The 24754-nt window shown below is 42.4% G+C and overlaps 1 protein-coding gene and 1 long non-coding RNA gene across 2 annotated transcripts; one reads left to right on the top strand and one right to left on the bottom strand.

Annotated features, from left to right (window-relative positions):
- Positions 1 to 705: 705 nt before the first annotated feature.
- LOC140710790 (uncharacterized) lies at positions 706 to 22753 on the top strand. Its single transcript, XR_012091857.1, has 6 exons — positions 706 to 1050; positions 4310 to 4393; positions 5516 to 5548; positions 11776 to 11885; positions 20669 to 20829; positions 22646 to 22753. It is a non-coding gene; the product is annotated as an uncharacterized lncRNA (long non-coding RNA).
- On the bottom strand, positions 773 to 24754 carry NDP (norrin cystine knot growth factor NDP). The gene is made up of 3 exons (XM_007991455.3): positions 24481 to 24754; positions 9453 to 9833; positions 773 to 1000 (listed from the first exon to the last, which is right to left on the bottom strand). Exons 2-3 carry the CDS (start codon positions 9624 to 9626, stop codon positions 773 to 775), a joined length of 402 nt encoding a protein of 133 aa, XP_007989646.1. The 5' UTR covers positions 9627 to 9833; positions 24481 to 24754.

The raw sequence follows: 24754 nt of genomic DNA, 5'->3' as shown, positions 1-24754 counted from the left end.
TAGTACATATATGCCTTTTCCAGAGTCAGTGCAGGATCCATATTTGTGCAAGTCTTTAAAAGTCTGCTCCCTTACAAAATTTTACCATAATTTATCTGAGACAGCCTTCCTGTGACAAATTCTTTATGCTGCTTTTACTTCCAAAAAGTCATTTCTGAATAATAATTATAGCTGTCAAGAGTTGCAGCATCACATAAAAGAATCTGTTTGTTAGTTATTTTAATGTCAGTTCGCTGGCTGTGAGTAAACCTAGCTAAACATATCCACATGCTTGGTATCCGGAATTTGAAATCGGTAACCTTTAGCAGCAACGGCAACCTTAGTCCAAAATGACAAGGTAAAACAAACATCAACAATAACAGAAGATGTCCCAGAAAGAGCTGGGCTTTTCTACTTTCCAAAGTAAATTCTTCCTCCATATGCACCAAACACTGACAACCTGACATGCTTGTGTATGAGGGCCCACTTTTTCCCACTAATGCTGAATTGTTGGAAACCCAAACAGCATTGAGATCCAAGGGGGAAAATGTCTGAATCTGAAAATCAACCAAAAGAAATTGTACCAGAGAAAGGAGATGGGAACTGCAAAGAAGTTCCCAGAGTATCTCTCTCTGTCAACAAGCACGTAGAATCTTTATTACTAGAATATGCAGAGTCCCGGGAGAATGGTTGCATCATTTTTTGCCTTAACTCTTTTCTTGCCAGTCTTTCCCTGGCTGGTCAAACTGCTTCTACAGTTGTCCCATCCAGAAGCCACACACAGCAGCGAGCCTCAGGAATTGCATTCCTCGCAGTGACAGGAGAGGATGTACCGGTAGGTGGCAGTGAGTCGCATGCCACCTGAGCATCGCAGCCGCAACGCCTTCAGCTTGGAAGTCTGGGGCCGGCAGCAGTGACAGGAGGAACGAAAGGGCTGCTTGAGGACAGTGCTGAACGACACCAAAGGCTCGGAGCGCGATGCCTGGCTGCAGTGCCCCTCGCACCTGGCCAGGAGCACCATCTGGGGAAAGAAGAGGAGGTGGTTACTCTGTAAGCCACAAGCTTAGCCAGGTAAAACAGCATCCTTTGAAAGACCCTCACACTCCTTGCCAATTCCTGCTGGATTAGACCAGTGACTCAATGCATGTTGCAACACCCAGGCCCCTTTCAGACCAATTGAATTAAAATCCTTGGGGATAGGGCCCAGGCTTTCATGGTTTTCAAAGCTTCTTAGGTGATTTCTAAGTGTACTGAGGGTTTAGAACCACTGAATGACGCCCATCACTGTGATGTACAAGTAAAAACCAAAGAACAAAAGAAATTTCTCCTGACAGGTAGTGGTCTGCCACTGGCCCAATGTATTGCAATTCTACCAGTAGCAAAATGCAGAAAGTCAATCCAAATTGAAGCCAAGAAGTAAATTAAAATGACTACAAAACAAAACAAAACAAAACAAAAACAAACAAACAAAAAAAAAACAGAAAGAAATTGATTTGTGCAGGAAATAGCTAAAGAACAGGAATATAGTTCCTGAAGAAGAAAATAGGATAGCCTGAGTAATGCTTCCGAAGAAATATTCTGGGTGCTGCAATTTGGGACAAGAGAATGAAGTAGAGACAGGGCAAGTTTGGGGCCCTGAAATCACACTTCTGGGTTTATGCATTGAAGGAGGCTGGGATTTGTGTAACTGCATCTGCATCTTCAGTCATTTGGGGCAAATATTAGGATGTACTCATTCTGATAATCTCTACTTCCAAAGATTGGGCTGGAATAACAGAGGCTATGTGTTCTTTATAGTAGCTCTTAATCTGGTTTTAGCAAACAGACACCTGTAAGAATCTGATGAAAACTACCAAAGTAATTCCCAGAAAAATGTACATAAGTGCACACACAATTTGCATACAGCTTAACGGAATGGACAAAAGGATCACTTATGTATCTCATACATAAATCCTGGTATCCTGGGAGTTGGAGTCATGGGTGGGTAGGGTGGAACAGCTTGACTCATTAAGCTACATAATCTTAATATCAAGGTGGGGAGGGGAGTGGAGAACCTCAGATTCTTTGTCCATGGTTATGTAAGAGGTTTTGCTTGGTGAATTTCATGTTAAGTGATTGAGAAAAAAAAAAAACCCTGGGCCAGGTATATTGTCTCATGCCTGTAATCCCAACACTTTGGAGTCTGAGGAGGGAGGATCACTTGAGCCCAGGAGTTTGAGACCAGCCTGGGCAACATAGCAAGACCATGTCTCTACAAAAAAATAAAAAGTTAGCCAGGCGTGGTGATGTGCACCTGTAGTTCCAGCTACTTTGGATGCTGAGGCAGGAGGATCACTTGAACCCAGGAATTACAGGCTGCAGAAAGCTATGATCAAGCCACTGCACTCCAGCATGAGTGACAGAGCAAGGCCCTGTCAGAAAAGAAAAGAAAAAGGAAAAGAAAAGAAAAGAAAAGAAAAGAAAAGAATTGTCGTATAATTCCAGAACCAACAGCAAGATCATAAAAAGTGAAACTGTTCAAAGGAAAGATTAAAAGATACATATATATGCATGAAACCTTTTGACATTTACCTTACAATATTGTAGGAATTAGCAGTTATTATTAATGACTCACCAGCTATTATCTCTGACATCATCCTGTAGCACAGAATTAAACACCCAAGGTTTACAAGAAGAAAATAGCCAGTCCGTCTTTCCAAAAGGGAGAAAAGATGAATTCTGGTAATTATAGATTATTGGCATAGTTATCTGAGAATATGCTGGGGCTAAATCCAACAATCGCTTAGCAACCACCAAGGCAATATGAGATACTAGGAAAAAAAAAAAACCAGCAGGGCTTAGGGAAGAATAAGTTGGACTAGACCAGTGAATTTATTTTCTCTGAATGATCACAGAGGCAGAGAGAAAATAGCAGCTGTAAGCGGTTTTGATTTTTTTAAAGCTTTTGATTCCATCCTATCTGCTCTTCATTTTGACAGGCAAAGTAAACTATCAGAAATGGTTTTGTTTGTTTGTTTTGTTTTGTTTTTAGAGACAGTCTTGCTATGTTGTCCAGGCTGCAGTGCAGTGGTTATTCACAGGCATGATCATAGCACACTACAACCTTAAACTCCTGCCTCAGCCTCCTGAGTATCCAGGACTACAGGCATGCACCACTGTGCCTGGCTCTGAAACGGGTTTTGAGAGATTATGCCATAGGTCAGTAGTACACAGGCCAGTCCCTAATTCCCACCCCCATTTCTCTAATGAGAGAGAGAGTCTAAGATCTTCCTTAGTCTGTTCTCCTGCCATCTGCCTGTATGTGGGAAGAGTTGCTTGACACCACACCTTGGAGTAATGTTAAATTTGCTAATCTCTCATCTAGATCATCTATTAGGTTGATTAAACAGTTATTCACAGAGTCACCTTCCATAATGGAGTCTTCAGAGGTGCAGTTTCAGTCTGGATGGACAAAGCAGTCCTGTGCCAACAAACTTAACTCAGAAGGGCCAACAATGATATGGGGCATAATATCCAAATGATGTATATACAGGTGAACCAAACGTAGGCCTAACTGATCGGGCCATTAGCACTGTTCATAAAATGACTAAGTCAACAGCGTAGGGCCATTTGTAAATGAGCTAATCTGATTGCAATCTCACTAAAAGTTTTCAGGATGTCCAGCTCCACCCCCAGCCCACTCTGAAGGACAAGAACTCCAGGCACTGAAGGACGTGTGGCCACCTCCAATGGGCTGGGCCCCTCTTCCTCGGGAGCTGGACTGTTTGTGCAAGAAGAACGCACAGACATGTACAATAAATGCCTTCAGTAGTTCAGAATAAAATCCAAAATCTTGAAGAGGAGTCAAGGCTCTTCATGACTCAGGTTTCAGATGCATTTCCAGTCTTACTTCCAACCGTTCTCATCACTCTACTACCCACTCCCTACTCCAATCAGATTTAACTACTTAGGAGTCCAAGAAAGTGCCCTGAATTCTCCTGCCTCTTGCCTTTGCTTATGTCTTCTGTCTCCCAAATATGTCCTTTCTACCTTGCTCTGCCTAATAAAATCCCACCTAACAATTCAAATTCAAATGCCCTTTCCTGGAAGAATAGACTATGAAGCAATTATTGGACCCTTGATGTTCTCAACACACACACACACACACACACACACACACACACACACACACTCCTAGTAGGAAATCTATCTCTGTTTTGTGTGTTGAAGTGGTAAAGCAGAAGTTTGAAAGATAAGATCCTTAAGGGATGGAAGGAATAACCGTCTGCTCTCCTGGTCTACTCTCAGTACTTCACATTTTAGCCTCTGCTGTGTCTTACCTGTGTTTCAGCACTTGAACATCTCCTGATCTCTTCCAGATCAGAACTTCTCAGACTGGAATGTGAGTGTGAATCATCTAGGATCTTGTTAAAAGGCAAGGTCTGATTGAGTAGTTCTGGGCTGGAGGCTGAGATTCTGCATTTCCCATCAGATTCTAGTTGATGTCAGTCCTACTGGGCTGATGCCCACCCTTTGAGTAGCAGGTCTCTGGACCCATTCAAGTTTGAGGGCTCTGCTCTAGATGGATCACTAGATAACCATCATTTCGCTAATAAGAACATTTATTGAGCACTTACAATGTGAGTTATTTTATTCTTATAACAATACTACAAGAAAGTACTGTTATGATCTGAACTGTTAGGACAGATAAGGAAAGTCAAGCTTTAGAGAGTTCCAGTAACTTGCCCAAACTCACATAGGTGGTAAAATGCAGAGCTGGAATCAAACCAAGGTCTATCTGAAACCAAACCCCTGACCCAAACCACTATAATACCTGCCTCCTGATACCGTGTTTTTCTGAGGCATGTGCCAACTCACACACTTCCTTATCTACATTGATTTGCCTCAGGAGCCCCTGACCGTATCCACAGACATACAGGTCTAACTTTTTCTTGTGGACTTCTTGGGACATTAGCTTCACCATCCCCAAGCTTATGCCGAGCTGAATCTTCCAAGAGCCTTGACTGACCAGATGCCACCATTAGCATCAGAATAAAGACCCACCTGTTCCATTCTACAAGAGCATTTTTGCGATTTTACTCCAAGAGAGTGGAAACATATTTTGCCTTTTTCGCAGCAGTGAACACTATGCACCCTTATTTCCATGGCACCTCTTGAAGCACCCCCTTTCTCCTCAGGAACAAGATCCACCCATGCTTCTTCTCCCATTCTTTTCCCACAGGCAGCCTCAATAACTCAGCTCATCTTCAGGGACCCAGGTCAACCTCCAAAAGATCTGTGCCAGACTGAGGGCACCAAGAAAATTGCAACCAGGGCACAAAGCAGCAGAGAGATGGTGGGGGCTTTGAAAGGGTAGATGGGAACTCAGCTCACTCCAACTAGTCTGGTCCCTTCTCTCAGGTCATGAATCAAACAGATACAGACAGACCTTTGTGCACTGAACACCTCTCCTTCCTCTCTCCCCATTTACTTGTGAGCATTATGAAGGCAAAAAAAAAAAAAAAAATTGTCTCTTTTTTCTTTCTTTCCACTTTAGAGTCTCCAGCACCTTCCACAGCACCTGGACATGGTAGGCACTCAGTATAAATTTGTTCCTTTTTAAAAAATCAAATTATATCTCTCAAGTAGTCTATTGTATTATAAACACAATATTCCTGACTCCCTCCATTTCTCCTATCACACCATGAGCTTGGTGGGTAGCAGGAGAAGATGGCTTGGGGGTCCTGTTAGGAAGCTGTTAGGACTCAGCCCTCAGCATACCAGGTCCTTTTTTTCCTAGGTTTTGTCTCCCAAACCTCTTCCTCCTTATCCTTTGTTGTTGGTCTTTCGGCTCCCCACCTCCTCCTGTGGCCGTTACCAGTTCAGACAATCATGCCCTGGTTCCATGCCCCGGTTCCACGTCCTGGCCTGGGGCCAGCATCCCCTACTCCTCACCCAACTGAGACTTTCCAAGTCTTCCCTGCCAGTTTGCTTTCCCACCCTCCCTTCCTGAAATCCCCTCCCTGGCTCAAGACCAAAGCTCATCCCCCTCCAGCCCCTCCTTCCTCCACTCACCTGGGAAGGGAGGTTAGCCGGACATCGGGGCTGTTTCTCTTTTACTTTTATCCTCCCTGTTAGCACCCAGCACAGTGGCTTACATTTACTTTGCTCTTCTGCCCCACCCTGTGCTTAACAAGAACTACAATAAGGTTCATTTTCCTAATCTTTTAAGGCTATAGGAGATCCCAGCAGTTATTGAGGTCTCAGTTGTGACTGAAATAGAAAATTGAGTCTAAACACCTGCTTAGTTTATAACGTCATCATCAAGATCATAATATCATCTACTCACTCAGCTCACTAAATGGCTATTATGTGCTGGACACTGCTGGATGCTTTACAAATCACCAACACCCATACCCACACCCTCAGGTAGACAGCTGTATTTTACATGGGAAGAAACTGAGGCACAAAGAAGGAAGTTACTGAACTTCCTCAAAGTCACTTATTCGGCAAGCCATGGAGCTGGAATTGGAAACCAGGTCTCTCTCTTCAAAGCCTGGCATGCCTCAGTTTTCATAGAGATCCCCCCAGGCAGTCTGTTTCCACTATCAACTGCTCTTTTGCCTGTTTACTCTATAGCCTTTACTCCAAATTTTAAAGAAACTTAGTCTCCCATGAAGATTTTAAATGAGCCTGCTACTCCCAGGATCTTTTGTACCCAATCCCAGGAGGTGCCACCACTTAAAACTATCAGGCACATCCTAATCTGTGGCCACACTGTCCTCCTTAGTGGGCCACTGTGGCCAGTCTTTTCTGCCTGACTCCCTCCCAGTCCTTTCCTGAATTGCTAGGAGATGGGCAGCTGGGACCTAGGACTGGCCAGCTGCAAGTTCAGGGCTGGGATGAACAGTTTCATTGAAAGCTCCCAGAAAGGCTTTCACTACTATTTATTTTTTCTAGAAACATTGCTGAGTATAAATTATTACTGCCAGCAGATCGGAAGTAGAGCCTGAACTTCTATGTGATGGCTCCTACATTCTACTTGTGTTCCTCCAATATGAAGATCCAAGGAGTAGGAAGATGAATGCTGTGAGGCAGACATTGCCACTCCCTGGCTATGTGGTACCAAGCAATCTAATTACTTTGGGCTTCAGTTTTCCTTACCAGGATAATGGGAATAATAATGCCTGCCATCACAGGTTTCTTGGCAATGACTAGAGTATACAGTATGAGGTGCCTGACACATATTAGGTGTGCAAGCACGTATACTCCCTTCCCTGAGCCTGGGTCACATTCTCCCTTTCTTGTCTTTACAAGGCCAGATAATGGATAAATGTGAGTCAGGAAGCATTAACAATTGGCAGGCAAACAATAGGCACACATTTAGTAAATAATGACCCTTGAACATGATGTCAAGGGAAAATTTTTATAGAGACAAAAAATCTACCCTAGTCTTTTCTTTGTAAAAAGAAGCTAGGGTAGATTGTCGCTGCCTCTTTTCTAAACACAGGCTAAATGTTTTATCCAAGTCTCTAAAGGCAAACAATTTCATTAAGTGAGACACATTAGAGAGAAGATCAGCCTGAGAATGTAAGAGTTAAGAATTAGAGAACATTTCCAAATGAAAACAGTTTTGCTCCTGGATACATAGAGAAAAATCTAACCTAGAAAAGGTCTGGGTAGTTGAGATTCTGCCAGGCATATTTTATGGCCAGGGAAGAAAAGTTTATAATTGCAAGCACCATTTACATAAAACTATTGCTATATTTGGGATAGTTTGGGATGTTTGAAAACAGATTGTTCCCATGAAATTACAAACATTTCTCCTACTATCACAATTTTGCGCTGTTATTTGCCATGGCATTCTGGAAGAAACAAAGGTGAATAACAGCACACTAAAGTCTGTTTCTAAGACTCATGCTCAGAATTCACGTGTGAATTTCTTCAGTTTGAGTTCATGATGCCTCTTCTTTGACCTTCGCTAGATTAGTGTGATTGTTGCCAAGGTACTCCTCCATCATTTCATCCAATCTTTCCAGATTGTTTTCTAGTTTTTATAGATGCTCCTATTTCTTTGTTCCTTTCTATCATAGTGACACTTTCTTTGAAATAATTTTAATTCCTTTTTTAAAAAAATAATCATGACTATGGAGGACAACTCAATAGAAAAAGAAATTATCCATGGAATAAAATCACTAAATATTAGTGCTGTCTGTTTCTGAAGAGGGAGGGAAGGAGAAGCTAGTAACTGCTGCACTTCTCATGTTTTTTTCTCCATTTCTTTGAGTTTCCTTTTCCTAAGAAGGAATTGTGGCCCTGCAAAAATTTACGTTAATCTATTTACTTCATTTTTTTTTGTTCTACAAGCACAAATAAGAGCCAGAAAGTTTTTATTAAGTGGAAAATCTCTATTTTTTTCCGACAGTCATAGACCTTATTAATATAATGGTTAAAATGATTTAACCCGAATTCTGATCCTCCTAAACTAAAATGAATCATCATCACTGAACTATAATCAGAGAAATTAATGGAAATTTTCAAGGCATACAAGAGTCATAATGTCTTTGAATGGGGAGTGGAGGGATTGGCTTATATGGTCTTAATTCTAGTGACTGATATTATAAAAAATTCTTAATTATACTGGTAATTTCAAAAAATATTTGCCATATGAGCATGTTTAAGGATTTTCGTCTCAAAACTAAATGTACAAATCTCTGAGGTTGGGCTAAACAAATTCTTATTTACCAAGTGTGGACGAATTTCATTCATGTGCCTGTTTAGGGGCAGTGACAGTCGTGAGATCTCATATGTTTCACCCTAGAATGTGCCTCCCTTCTGGGTGGTCCATGTTGCTGGCCACTCTTGGTGGCCTTTTCAGCATGATATTCCTTTGCAGACCACTGAGGCACGGATTGCCTCTGCAACAAACATGCATCCTTTACCAAATGAGAACGATTTGGATAAGCAATGTAAAAATGATAAATGATCATATTGCCACCTTATCTTTTGAAATCATTTTAACAGAAATGTAGCACCTGAAGAAAGGCTCAGACCACAAAGCCAGTTATTTCACCAGTCAGTTATTTAAAAAATTCTTTTTAAAGACCCTTCCAAGAAGTATGTTGCACTGCTCAATCACATTCTTTGCATTCTCTTCCTCTTTATTGATGATGGAGATAGAGAGTTATGATAACTTGTAGACTCCATCTTTTTTTTTGGAAAAGCACACTATCACTCATAAACGTCACAGCCAGGGGCAAAGGACACCTGTCCCATTGGATGGGTATGCACATGATTGATTAGGCAGTTTTACTGACAACAGTGCAAAGCATGGGGGGAAATTCTAAAAAGCCTCATTCTCCCACAAGCCCTGTGGGCCAGCCACATCATTTAAGTTTGGGCTACGATCATAGTTCTCCATCCCCTGACAAAGAAATATGGCTCCTCGCCTGTTTCTGAGGGAAATGCTCTCCTCACAGAGACCTTGATCTTACCTTTGAGCTACACTTGTACAATGGGTGACTGATAGAATCCACATAGTGGTGCCTCATGCAGCGTCGAGGGTCCGAGTCCATTATGAACGAGCTGTCCGTTTTACTGTCTGTATCTCCCATTATCACCAGCAGGGAGAGCATAGAGAAGGATGCAGCTAGTACATGTTTTCTCATTGTTGTAAGGAAAAACTTCTCCAGAAGAACAGCAGAGGGAGGCAGAGGACAAAAAATTGGAAATGGCTTCACCTCCTAGGATCCAGTCCCGTTCAAGGAAAGGGCAGGATCGGGCTGAAGCTTTCTGGTTGTCATTGTCCTTTATGTGCTGGAGTTTTGTCTTACTCTTTGCACTTGCAATCCATCATCACAGTATCTGCTGCACAGCTGGAATGAAAACAGAAATTATTTTCCCCAGAATTATTTACCCAGAACCACTAATGGAACCCAGGAGGTATTAAGTAGAATTTTCCCGTGTTATTTTGAGAGGAGAATATTGGTTTCTAGAGTGTCATTAGCAAAGGCTGTCATCCATCCCACCCCAACTCCCACAGCTTATGCTACATATTTATAACCATTTGGAGGTGGACACAATGGTTTAATGGAAGCACATGTTGACTTTAATTGCTGAAGTCCACGTTCCTAGGGGCAAGAATAGTTTGAACTCATGTTAAAGATTAAACATGTTGTTCTGGCAACAACGTAACCGAATTGGGTGGTCTCATCTTTGTCCTTGGTTGGTGGGGGCAGGAGGGTCTATTCAGTTTCTCGTCGAGCTTTGGTGTCAACGTCAGCTTACAGGGTTAGAGAGGAGGCAGGTCAGCACTAATGAACACAAGCCACGTCCCACAGGGAAGCAGATTTTCCATTTCCAAGTCCATACTCACCCACCCACCTAATTTTCCACTTCTGTGCTCTAGGCTCATCCTGTTTTTGTTTTAAGCCCCATACCACCCAGCACTGATGACAAACTGCATCTGAAATACACATTATGCTAACTGGCCTCCAGCATGGTTAAGGTATCACATGTGTATTTGCCAACAGAGTCACATTTCTGCAGAGCCTTTGTAGCCTGGGCACATGGTGTAATTCGAAAAAGAAAGCAGTTGTTGGAACATACTTACCATTAAAATAGGATCACGTTATAGCAGTTTTTCTGAAATTTGCTTTGTTCTTTTGACCATACCTCTTGGACAAAGCACTGGAGTTCAGAGATCTCTCCAGATTACCTCACTCACTCCCCAGGCATGGCCAACATTGGTGCTTTCTTTCTTTCTTTTTTTTTTAATCACAACAGAAGACAGAAAGTATCAAAAATATTTTCAAACATTTAGGAAAATTGGGAGGGCCTGATATTACATCCAAAACAAAAGGAACATGATAATTAAAGCTTCGGGAAAACTTTCAAAGGTATTTCAGATAAAAGTTTGATCATTTTGTTCATAGGCAACATTTTCCTTAACTTCCTACTCATGAACAGTCTGAATAAACAAGGCAAAGTGTTGATAAAATCAAGATTAGGAGTTCAAGTTGCCATAAGCCAATTTATTTCGCACTAATAGAATGGCGTCAGACCCATTTAGCCTCAATCAGCTGTCTTGGAAGTGTGAGGCAGGGGATCCTAAGTGGAAAGGGGTGTGTGAGATAGGACTGTTTCAGAGCAGAGAATCCCTGGCAATAGCAAAGCCTCAGCACATGTGCCTCAGGGAAGTCCTATAAATTGCAGGAAGGGCAAGGACCAGTAATGAGGGGACCCTCCTGGACTTGAGTCCTGGCACTGCCATTAACTAGCTGGGAAAGCCTTACACAAGTCATTCAACCTCCTCTAGCCCAAGTTTCCTCATCTGTAGAGGGAAGGAGTTGACAGAGATGGCATCTGCTGTCCCTTCGTGTTCTAAAATGCCACCACTTGATAACTATGGATTCAGTTACTGTCATCTCCATATGTATGCAGTGAGCCCAAAGTTGAGGAGACCATATTCCAGTACAACTTTGCACCACTTTATATGTATGCTAAGAGCAATATCTCATTGAAATAAATCAAACCTGTGCCCAAAGTTTCAAATCTGCAAAGGATGCAGAAGAGCATGTTTGTTTTCTTTTCATCTGCATAATCTAGGTTTTCCTATACACGTTACCTTGAAAATTGCCAAGACATCAACTCAAAGAGCCAGAACTTTCTTGGGGTCCACATTCAACGGATGAAATATTACTGACCATTTCCCAAGTTTCAGTGTGACTAAATTATCCCAAGTGGTTATCTGTCTCTTTGAAGCCTTAATTAGTGTCAGAAAGAGAATTGATTAGATTTCACTGCTTCGGTCTACAGATATTTCCCCCAGGAGTCAATGGCAAAAGGATGAAGAGAGAAGCAGACATTCCAGTCCTGGCCCTCTTTCTGCACTGCCAGCAACTTCTCTTCAGAGCCATGGCCAGGAGGTATGGTTAAATGAGCAAAGCAAAATAAAGAAAATCATGTATAGCATGATGGCAAAAACAAGCTACATCAATAACAAAGCCCTACATATATGTATGCATGGGTATATTTATTGGCATTTCCACTTTCTTCACAGAAATAGGAAATATAAAGGGCCCTTAAAGATAGAAGAGAATAAAAGTCTCATTTAAGAGAATGAAAATTAAAGTACTTTGAAATACATTGTTCAACCAATCGGATTAACAAGGATTCCAAAGTCTGATCATGCACCCTACTGGCAAGGCTGTGGGAAAACAAGCCCATTTTGGAGAAAGTTCAGTATAAATTGGTCCAAACTCTGTAAAGGCCAATTTGGCAATACCTTTTAAAAATGCAAATGTATATAATTTAGACCCAGCAATTCCACTTCTGTGAATTATCCTACATGTGAAATCACATGAGCACATGGCTGAAATAGCATAAAATTGGAAACAGCATAAAATATCCATTAATAGGGGACTGGTTAATTATATTCTAAAATATTCACACAACAATATACTGACCAACTATATATGGAAGGATGCAGAAACTCTATGTACTGATTTGTGTTAAAATGCGAAGAGATAAAAACACATATTTGTCTAGCGAAACTCTGAAAGGATACCCAAGAAATTAACAAAATTAGTTACTTGTGGCAGTTGAGGGACAGGCATGAGAGAAAGACTTTTCACCATATATCTTTTGTATTTTCAGATGTTTGAGCTTGTGAATGTATACTTTATTTAAAATTTCATTAAGAAAAACAAGACTTTTGGCCGGGCACAGTGGCTCACGCCTGTAATCCCAGCACTTTGGGAGGCCGAGGCGGGCGGATTACGAGGTCAGGAGATCAAGACCATCCTGGCTAACACGACGAAACCCCATCTCTACTAAAAATACAAAAAATTAGCCGGGCGTGGTGGTGGGCACCTGTAGTCCCAGCTACTCGGGAGGCTGAGGCAGGAGAATGGTGTGAACCCGGGAGATGGAGCTTGCAGTGAGCTGAGATTGCGCCACTGCACTTCAGGCTGTTTCAAAAAAAAAAAAAAAAAAAAGCCTTTCTCTTTTAAAAGCTCAGCTTAAATCTGGTAACTAAGTTAGTGGATGTCTCCTGTTTGTGCCAGTTTGAGTATTTTAAAAATATTATATTGTTATTTCTTATAATTACGGGAAGACATGCTAGTCTCTTAGTCAAATACTCTTCCAGGGCGACCACATAGTTCTTGTATATATTACTGCCACCTAGTAGCACCATCCTGAATTGCAAGCACAGTTTAAAAATTTTTCCTAAAAATGAATAAAACACTTTGCAAGCAGATATTATGACATTTACACAGATAAAGAGATAGTTAATGTCACATACAATGTAACTTGATCATCTGACTTTCTCTTTGGAGATGGTGAGCTGAACCCAGACGTAATATTAAAGAATAAAAGATTGACAGGAAATGTTGCTTCCCCATTAATTCTGAGAAATAGATTTTTCATTTCAACACACTCAGAAAATGTGACAGTTGTTGTCCGTCCAGTTTTTATCTTAAATTCTGAAATAAGAATGTAAGCAACAATATAAATATGCCACAAAACTCACAGAACCCTCAAAACAAAAAGGTAAGATTCTGAAAACATAACCTTGGATTTTTTTTTTTTTTTTTTTTTTTGCCTTAAGTGTTCAAATGGAATGAACCAACACTGTTGTATTGAAGAAGAAATAAAACTGAAGCTCAAGAAAAGAGCAATGCTCAGTCAAGTTGTCAACATTGTGTTGCTCAGGGTGTGCATAGGTGAGAATGGGCAAAGTATGGGAGTGGGAGGAAGACCTCACAAAGAGGAAAATCAGGAATTAAGAAAATGTACACCACTGAGATCACCACTTTCTGGCAGCCTAGGATTACCTCTGCCTTGTAGCAGCTTCCGTTGTTTTCTCAAAACTAAATTAATTCCAGTTTGCCTTAATTTTTTAAGCCATGTGTCATAAAATCAAATGCTGCCTACGAAGACTTAGAACTTTGGCCCAGGAATAATAGATGGAACAAGAGAATGACTCTCTTGCTGAACTCAGTAGCCTGTGGCCACTCTATGCTCTGGATACAGTCTCTGAGACATGGACTTGGCCGACGTACAGAGCCCACATTCTAATAGCTCCAATGTGGAGCCTCTGCCGGCAGGAGAGGCACGTAGGCTGGCGTGCCCGACTTTGGAGCTACCTTCCAAATGATACCAGTGGAAAAGAACAACTGGTGCCCAGATTTCCCCACCTGTCATCCTCAGCGAAATAATATAGCAGAGCTTACAGTGGGCCCAGCCTCCTGGGTGAGAGATGGTGTTGTGCCCACAGATCAGCTCACTCTTGGGCTGACCTTCTGGCTGGCAGAGGGTAAAGTGCTGGTTTCACACAAGTTATCTCAGCAACAGGCTAAGACAAGTGGCATGTGCCAAGAATGGCCTTATTCTTGCCTTGCTTGCCAGGCACAGGAGGGTGGTGCTTCAGTATCCATATTTCCCCCTGTGCTGTTTTCAATACTAATGTATACTGATATTCCCTTCTGTGGCTTCTTTCAACAAATATTTTTTAACATGTATTTATTGAGCACCTACTATGTGTCTCCTTTTGCTGTAGCAGATAAGAGATAGGGTTAGGGGAAAAATATAGCTCCTATCCTCGATCCCTCTTCTAGCTCACTAACTCTGCAGGCAAAGAGTTTTGGCCTGTTGTTTTCCTGGATGATTTTTTAGACACATTGATAAACTCTCTGAACATCTAATTTGTATCCAATATTCATTGCATCATTTCTAAGAAGAACAACTGAAGCAAATAAAATATAATGACCTTGGAATGGAGTCGGTATATCAGCCAGAATTACTTGATATTTACTGTAATTTTTTTAAAAATTATGGTATGAGGCATAAAGTGAAGATAATAGAACATAGAGCCTCTATCAAAGAAACTGCGAAACCATCAAAGATTTATAAGCGGAAGAAAGCTTGCTAGATAACCCTAGATAAAACTTCATACAGTACTAGGATCAGAAAAGCAAGAAACCCTAGGTCTAATTCAGACAGTGTGAAGTGTTAAGTAGCCCCTTCCCAGGAACTCAAAGGATTCCAGTTGGATCTAGTCAACTAGATGCCTTGGAGAATAAGTCAAATGCCTCTTCCCAAGGCAGTTAATTTATAAACTGTAAACAGCATGTTGGATTTTATAAAGCATCCTGTGCGCTCAATGAATGGTTTTTAATATTCCTATCTGGCAGCACATCAGTAGCAGCCAAGGAGCCAAGCCTGGGCTGACCCAGAGGCAGCGGCACTGACTGCAAACGCTGCTAGGCCTCCAGCCTGCCAACTCCAGGTATCTCCAAGAATGGGCAGGCACAAGGTCAGTGGGGAGGAAGCAGTTCTGGCTCCTTTCATCTCAGAGATAGGCACATTTCATGTGTCTATTCTACAGTGCAGGGGTGGTGGGGGGTGAGGGAATAAAGACGGCAATGACTGTCCCTAGAGTGCTACCTTAGGAGAAAGAAGACAGCATTCTTGTGATTAAATAATAGTCCTCCAGTCTGTGATAGGACTCTGTGTTCTCCCAACCTGCACTACTAGCCAAGTGTGGCCAAGCACAGCAGTGGGGGTGATGGAGGAAGAAAAGAGATGGGAGAAACAAAAGGGATGGAGGAATATGGCCAGGGAAAGAGGCAATGAATTACAGTCCTGGGGTAAATAGTAGTGCTAAACTGAAGGACTAGAAATATGAATAATTTGGAGGGTGGGGAGATGAGCCAACTGTCAAGTGCCCCCACCTGTATGTATGTCCTTGACTTGAATAGTTTTACTGTCTGAGGAGGGACTGGAGTGGGAGGACTCGACCTTGAGCCTAACTGAAGCTTAAAATCCTGATTTTTTTTTTTCAGGCATTATCAGGAACTCCAGAAAAACATCTCATTGTTATCCAAACTCCCACTTACCTACAGCTTTCATCTTTTCCTCCCTAGACCCATTGCTCGCCTATGTTGTTAGTGTTCCGTGTCCCGATACTGATTTGAAAGAAATATGGGATAACATTTCGCTGCATTCTGAAATCTACAGAGCATTCCGCTGTTGCCTGATCTGGTATAAGGATGGCTGATCTGAAGATCGCAAGCCCTGAGTCCTACCCTCCCATCATCGGCTGTGTGATCTTGAGCAATTCACTTGCCTTTTCTAGGACTCAGCTTCCTCACTTGCAAAATGAACAGATTGGTCTAAATGCTTTTATGTGTCTATCCATTTCTAACAGTCTCTAACTCTACCCAAGTTTCTCAGAGTATAGCCCCTGCCTTGGGGCTACATATTCCCCAAAGCAATCCTACAAAAAGAGTTCCCTTCTTACTCAAGGAGTTAATGATTGCAGAAAAGTTCTAAGGTGGTGCCTGAACCAACACTGAAGCTCAAACTATAAGTATTTGCCCCTTGATGAGGCTATATTGGTGGCCTGAAATATAAACAGCCATTAATAACCATTTGACTGAGTGCTTGCAATGTACTAAATAGTTTATAAATTAATAATATCCTGTTAATCATAGGAAGTGGGCCTGGTGCAGCGGCTCATGCCTGTAATCCCAGCACTTTAAAAGGCAGTGTTGGGAGGATCACTTAAGCCCAGGAGTTCGAGATCATCCTGGGTAACATAGGGAGACTTCATCTCTACAAAAATAATTTAAAAAAATTAGCCAGGCATGGTGGTACACGCTTGTCATCCCAGCTAGTTGGGAGGTTGAGGTGGGAGGATCACCTAAGCATGGGTGGTTGAGCCTGCAGTGAGCTGTGATCACATCACTGCACTCCAGCCTGGGCATCAGAGTGAGACCCTGTCTCAAAAAACAAAAGTTAACAGTAATAATAATAATAATTTGAAGTAGTTAGTGAGGATATTTAACCAGTTACTATTTCTCTTAAAACTATCTTAAAATTTGTGGCGTTTCTGTCTAGTATCCACCAAAGCATAAATGGGGAGAGAAGAAAGGCTAATAATAGTAGATCATGCTAGAATCAGACTTCTTGCATTTGATAATGACAATATAGACTGAGCTCCACCCTCTTGCACCTTTCTTTTGAAAGACCCTTATTTCTTAATTGAGCTTGAGTCACAGATCCTCATACTCTAATGAGACGAGCTGTGATACTCTGGTTCTGGATAGAAGAGAAAGATTGATTAGAAAAGTTGTCTTGTCTGCAAGTAGAATCAGTAGTCTTGGGGTCAAGAGCAAGGCCCTGTGCTTGGTAAAGTATCTACTACACAGCTTCTCTGCTAGGGGAGGTACATTCCAGAAGCCCTGGGCTGGGACTTAAGTCTAAAAGAGTTGGCCACTGGGTATGGCACTTGGATTCTGTGTTGAGTATCTCTGGGCTTCTGTGGCCCACGGATACTCAGAAAAGACTCATTCTGAAGAATGGAAAGACTCATTCTGAGTTTTTAATAGTTGACATAACGAATTGACTTTTAGAATACAAACCTTGCATAAACTGGAAATGACCAGGTCAGGTTACCCAAGTGTCAGGAGGTACTTTTCTGTTGAAGTCTTTTCCTCCAGGGATTTGATTATTTCTGTAAATCCAATGGGGAATTACAGTAGGCAGAGAGCAGGTCATGGGAGAAGTAACAAAAGAAGAGGAGGAGGAGGAGGAAGGATTCATTTTGAAGTTCAAAATCTGCCACTGCCCTTTCAATTTTTTCAAAGAGCACAATTTCAGTCAGGGAAGAATCCCTTCATTTCACCCACTCCCTCCCAGGAAGCGGATTTTATATGAGGAATGAAACACACTCCACTGCTCACCTTACATAAGACCCTTTGGAAAGAAAAGAGGAGAGTTCTGAGACACCCAACTCAGTGGACTCAGTCTTGCCAAAATGCATGAATGTACATTCTCCCTGTGGAAAAGAAAAGGTGCCAGGTGTTCTGAGGACACTTGTACTGAAATAACTAAACACTTGTTCTTCTGCTGTACTGCTGGCTGTGGCATGGCCTCAGGAGAAGAGAGGTGACCAATGTTAGCTCAGGGTACAGGCTCCCTTTTACCCTAGAGCCAAATGAGCATGTTGGCTTTTCTTCAAAGAGTGCAGCAAAATGTTTCCAAAGCTGCGTTTGAACCTCCTCACCCGCAACAACGTTTTGGAATGGTGGGTAGTGATCTCACCTAACAGCTGTAGAGCCCTTAGTTAGGAATGGGGCATAAACAATAGGAACAACTCAATGTTTCCATTCCCCATTCAATTTGCCTTTTCTGCCCAATGGTTGGGTTTGAATACTCAATTCAATCCCATTGCAATCCGGAATGCTCCTAGACTCAGACATATGTCAAAAGGGCAAGGTTATCATAAAAATCGCATAAAAATACATGTCCCTATATTGCTGATAACCCTGAACTTGTCGGGGTGGTGGTTTTCTGATTGTCTTCTTTGCTTAAACCATGCAGGCTGCAGCTATGTCTTTTGATTGCCAGCTTTCCTGTAACAATACTGTTCTGCTGCCTTTGGATTCCAAACCTCAAAAGAAAATTTTAAATTCTGAAAAGGAGGAATTTTTCATAATTTGGGGGGGGGAGTGAAATCACAGAAATGTAATGAGTCCTAAAATATCCTCTCAAGTTTTAAAGAAAAATTGGACTTTGATTAAGGATTGGATTTCTTTGATTCTTTACATCCATCCTAGTTTGTGGATACAAATTATACGTGTACCCGCATAATTAGGTACGAATGTGTGTACCTCCATTTTACTTCGAGTTGAAGATAGGGGATGTTTTTTCCCTTGAGGAGTTGACCTCCTTTTCAGGTAAAGACAGCAACTTCAAACGCCTTCCTGGGAGGGAGAGTAGGTGAAATAAAGGGATCCTTCCCTTTCTGAAATTGTGATATTTGAAAATATTGAAAGGGCAGCAGCAGATTTTGAACATCAAAAATAATCCTTCTTACTTCTCTTTTGTTACTTCTCCCATGACCTGCCGTCTCCCTATTTTTATTCTCTACTGATGAAAGGATGGAAGAGGACTCCACGTTTAGGGCTGTTGTTGGTTTGTGGCACTGCAGAAAGGCCACCCTTGAACATTTTCTGACAGCTCATCGACTTGCTCGAATGTCTTAACCTGTTGCCCTTTCATTTTTAAAGGATACTGCAATTGGTAGGATCATGGCTTAAAAGAAAAAGTTGGGACTGAGCCAGGCCTTGGAAGAGAGCAAATTGTCTGAAAAATTCTTAGCTTTTGTGGAAAAAATAAAAAGAGAAAAGACCAAAATGTTATCTATTGCAAATCTTATACCCAGTTTAAAGCTACTAGTCAATGTTTATGTCCAGATTTTGCCATGAGGGTGAAATGGACCCCAATTGGATGAATTCCTGATTATGAGCACTGGGGATAGGTCGCCAACTGAAGTTACCCATTCTTTGAATTTTCTGAGTCAGCACTCTTCCTAACAAGAAAGTAGTTGTTTCAGATTGCAAACTCCATCCAGGGTTTCACGTTCTTACTGTTGAAAATGGGTCTGGGGGTACGACTCTGGTGACATATCCTTGACCATCAGGCTCTGAGAACCTCTGATGAAGGGGACAGTATACATGAATGGTGACAAGCAAATGACTGCTGGAGACGCAAGAAAAAAGCTTTGCAGATGCAAGGGAAGTTGGCATCAGAAATAATGCCATCGGCACAATCTTCCTCAAGAACTCAACTGTGTGGGTGTGTGAATTTGCAGCATGCAACCTGCACAGCCAAGTGAGTACTGATTGCAGTTCCAGCCTACCCTGCCCTGCTGCACACACATAGGGGTTTCGGAAGGATTTCCCACCCTTTGTTTTCTCCTGAAATTAAACACAGAAGTTCATGATTGCTGACCTGATGGGCGAGGAGTGGGTACTACCAGTTGGAACATTGCCACTGGCAGGGGCAGACAAGAAAACAGGAATGCTCTTAATGTCCTCCCAAAGAAAACCTTTGATGGACAAAAGAGTGGTTGTATTTTTACCCTCTCCCTTCATGCTGCCAGGCGTCTTTAAATAGATCTCTAGCCTAGGGACTTGTATGGAATAATTCATATTAAAACCCAAGAAGTGGTAGCGGAGGGGAATTGGTTCTTTCTTCTCTTTCTTTCCCTTTCTTTCTTCCTCTCTTTTTTACTTCTTGTCAGGCTAACAGGGAAAGACTCATTTTAATTCAGCTGCTTTAAATTTTTCCTTTTGGGTCTTTTAATGAACTTTAGCTAATTTGGAAAAGACGACCAAAGCCCCCAGAAAAAGAAAAGGAATAGGAAGCTGCCTGGTAGCTTGCTCTTTAATACCTTTTGGTCCCAGGGACATTAGCAGCATCTTTTAAGGATGTCACAGGGAGGTTTACATTGAGGCTCTTAAATGGGAATCTCTAATTGAGAGGTCCACTTCCTTCCATTTGCAACTCATCAACGAAACTGTTGTTCTGCTGTTAAGAGACAGAAAGAAAGAAAGAAAAAATCTCCCCGCCCCCCGCTCCACCCCATCTCCAAAGCCCCATGCATTTTTTAGTTCGGATCAACCCAGAATATATTTCTCCCCTCTTTCTTTCACTAAACGGGTTTCATAAAGACATTCGGGTCTGTGCTGGCCAAATTAGAGTCCTGTCTCTCTTCCTTTCTGTTTGGGGAGGGAGGGATGTGGGAAGGACAGACGGGGAAAGGGGGCAGGGCAGGGGCCAAGGATCCAGCGAGCTTTGTTTCAAACCACTTGTCTCTCCCCCGAATCAGAGAATAACCACATTTCTCTTAATGTAGGCCGAAGTGCATCCAGGCATTCCCATAGCGCTCCCACTCCAAGGCCTTTGCCGGAGATGTTCGGGTCACTGTGATGGTATGCTGGTCCCTGCCAACCCGGTCACTCCAGTCCTGCACTCGGCAGCCCAAAGGGCAGCTAAGCCATGTGGCTGCTCCTCTCTGTGACTGGATTCAGGCTCGGGACTACAAAAAGCCCCCCAATCCTATCAGCCCGGCAGAGCTGGTGCCAAGAATGACATCCTGGGAATACTATGGAGATGGGGAGATCTCATGGGCTGTTCTCCCCGGATGGAACAGGACCCAAGCTGTCTGGAAAACAGGCAGAGCAAAGAGCCAGCTGACAATGGAAGGAGCTCAGGCGAAGGGAAAAGGGGGCGGGCTGGGAGCGGTGGTGAGCAAAAGAAAAGAAAAGCCACACGCCACCCAGGAAGATTCCAGGACTGGCGGGAGGAGGTGGCGGAGGAAGGACTTGCAGGAAACAAGTACCCAGACATGGCACTGCCAGTCTAGCTGGATTCTTTTCTGAATTAGATTATGCGAAAGAAAGAAGGGAAATATATAGCCAGCCAGCTGTTCAAAGGCTTACAACCTTGCTTTTATTGTCCGGGTAAGTTGGTGAGGTGGGGCATCAGAGGAATTCCAAACATACCATCCCAGAGAAATTTTAATATGTTCCACAGTGTCATACACGAAGAGGAAATGACAGCTGATCACAGTCAGGACAGGCCATAGCAACCCAGGCCCTGGAGCTCACCCACCCTCTCTCACAGCCCTGCTTCCCTGCTCTGCCTTAGCACTTCACAGTCTGTCCACCTGGCTTCCCATCCCCTCTGCTCCCACTGGCCGCTGAAGAGAGCCTGGGCAAAGAAGCAGTCTCTGACTGTCATGGGAAGAGGTGAGGATGGGCTTGAAGGCCACTGGCCAAGAAGCTGAGGGCTGGCTAGGGTGAGTCAGGCACCCCAGGGAGTCAGAGGCATTTTAATCCAACCACGGGGGATTATCTGCTGATAAGGACCAAGTCAAGGACCCTGGTGATGCTGTTTTCAGGGTTTTTTCCCCCAGTAACCTAACTGCGTGATAAAACACCATACTGGGTTATTTGAAAGCAACACTGTGCGGCTATGATGGACCTAGGTTTGGGGAAGAGTTTCCAACAGTTTCTTCCCAGGGACCTCTTGAATTTAGGCCAGGCCCAGAGGTCATTGGTTTTGATATTGGGGGTGGGACAAGTGAGTGGTGAGGGATAGTGACTGCATCTTCCTCCATATGCATGTTTCTAATTCAATGATTCATCAAGTGGCCCTGATGTTAGCTACTGAGTAGGTGACTCACACCCATCCCCAGTAGAGACAGCATATGGTCCTTTCCAAAGAGTGCTCAGGAGAGCAGAGAAAGGATAAACTACTGTCTTTTTCCGGGATTCTTCTACCCAGGCTGGAAAGATCTAGGCCGTGTTAGCTGTGCAAATGACATGTACCCAGGATCTGGTGAAAAAGGCCAAAGGGGAACCCCTTAATCATAAATGGAAAGAAAACCCACCGATGAGCAAGAATCATTTCAAGTAAATCTGGAAACCAGTAGCTGTTTTAAATAATTCTTTAGAACAAGGAAGTTATTGGCCACTTTACCCATTGGCAATGCCCATTTCAGTTCCAAAATCTAACTAGAGATGGCATATGGACTGAGAATTAGAGTATGGGACAATGTCTCATTCACCTTTGCATCCATCAGGACTAGCATAGCACTGGGTATCTAGAAAATGCTTAAAAAATATTTATTTTAAAATTGATGAAATAAATAATTAACCAGAGAATAATAGTATTTGAATTGTGAGTTCTTAAAATAGAGTATAGATTGCTGGCCACCATTGGTGGCTATAATTCCAAGAAACTCACCACATTTTTCAAGGGCCCAGGAAAATAAATGACTTGGAAATTGTTAAATGTATTGAAAAATGATTTATTTTTCCCTTGACAGTGTCATTGGAACTCGAATTAAGATTGAAAACTCCACAGGCACACTTCCATCTGTGGGTGTCAGCTGCTTGGTACACAGTCGTAAGAAGGCCTCAGCCAGTTCTCCCGTTACCTGAACCAAATGTATTTTTAAATAAATGATGCAAAACATTGCATTTCGTGTTCAAATACACTCATGTAATGATCTGAATAATAGTTTAAGAAAATTGTTTTGATTCAGCTAAATGCTTTGCTGACAGCAGTTTTTTTTTTTAAATTACAATAAAATTTTATAGTAATGGAATCCATAGTCTTTTATGGCTTTCTTGAATAATGAATACCCCAAAGTTGTAAATTAACCCATTCAAATATCAGATTTTCATTCAGCGATGCTTATTAGGCTAGTTATCAGAGAAAATCAGAAAAGTTTTGCATAAATTATGTCCCAATTTGCAATGAAAACTGGCAAACAGGACCGTAAAGTTTCCTTGAATTAGCAAGACTGATGAGAAGAAAATGAGCAGATATTTGAATCTGGTTTAAACGCTCATTGAGAAGCATTGTGCAGTCCCCGCTGTATTTGGTTGACACCCACAGCAACCCCGCATTTCAGGCATCTCTATGTTTTCAAATGCACCTGGTATTTAATCTTATGTGTTGGGGTGATTTGCCAATGCCAGCTCCTTGTAATTAAAATACACTAATATTAGAAATGAAAAGAGACATGTTTCACAGCAGCCATATCTGTTATTAATGAGTTACAAAGAACTGTACAAGGGACTCCCATCTTGCCAAATAGCTTCCTTTCCCGCACCTGAATCTCAGTAAAGATGGGAGTCTGCCTCTCATGGAGGCTTATCTGGGTTTGTCTATTACAATGAGCCTCAGTTACTGGGCGTTCTGAGTCATTAACATTCTGTACACAATCAAACTTCCCGTCCCCCAAGAAAGAGTTATGCCCAGGCCTCCTACAGCTCAATTGTTCATTTAAAGAGAGAACTTGTATTCCAAAGTTTGAAAGAAACCTCAGAATATTCCTCAGGTAGGAGTCATTCCTACAGGTCCTGGTCCCTGTACTGGTGGGAGCATCCTTTCCCCGTCACTCCTTGAACATCATGCTGCAGGGACGAGCTGATGACTAAAAATAACCCCCTGCAATAAGTCCAAGGCAAACAGCATGCATTTCCTCGGACTTTTTGCCCAATCAAAATCATACAGTAAATCCATCCTCATCTCCTCCCGGTGCTCCCGAATGCATCTATGGAAGCGAAGACCTGCAGGGAGCAGGATTCCTGCAAAGCGTGACACAGAAAGCTAGAAATAAATGTTGCCTATTGTTTGAAGTCATTCTGAGCACTCCGGCAGAGCCCTGGCAGGAGATCAGCAGCATACATAAGTAGTAATAAAAGTAAACAGTGCGCTTTTAAACTCGCAGTCTTGCCTGCGTTAATAGTGCCCCCATTGTAAGTGGGATGAGGGTGCTGGGGAAGATACTGGGCTCCATGAATCCATGTTGGCGAGTTGCTACTTCGCAGCCCCCTTTCACGGGGTCAACTATAAGAACCATCACAAAGTTATATCTAACTACGCAGAGAGTTTGAAAAGCAAAATCTCTTTAAGTCAAACCAAAAGATATTTTCGAGCTTTTCTAGGAGGCTCCCTGCTCTGTCACAGACTTCAAAGACCCGTTCATTTAAGAAACACAATGCTAGCATGCTACAGATTAATGCAAATTAAAGTAATGCAAATTTAAGTGGTATTTAAAGGTTGTCTCTTTGTCTGAGAGGAGGATGAAATGCTCGGTTTGGAAAGAAGCGATTTCCTAGGCAAGCCGGCAGCGCTTGTTTTCCTGCTTACCTTAGGGGAACGCAGGGCTCCTTTCTTCTCAGACTTTTCTGAGAGCTAGAAAGAGGTCCTGTTACTTCCAAATGCTTTTGTTCTTCTGTCCCTCTGTCACATGGCTTGCCTTTTATATTTGCAACACACAAAAGTTAGGACTGTTGTTTAAGCGACACAGGGAGAGAGAGAGGGAGAGAGAGAGAGAGAGAGAGAGAGGGAGAGAGAGAGAGAGAGAATGTCAAATGGAAAAGTGCCATTGCAGTCATATATCAATCAGGCGTGCGGCCGCAGC

The sequence above is a fragment of the Chlorocebus sabaeus genome, chromosome X, assembly GCF_047675955.1.
Source record: "Chlorocebus sabaeus isolate Y175 chromosome X, mChlSab1.0.hap1, whole genome shotgun sequence".
NCBI classification, from domain to species: domain Eukaryota; kingdom Metazoa; phylum Chordata; class Mammalia; order Primates; family Cercopithecidae; genus Chlorocebus; species Chlorocebus sabaeus.
The sequence above is the reverse complement of the archived record's forward strand: the minus strand, read 5'-3'. Positions and strand labels throughout refer to the sequence as shown.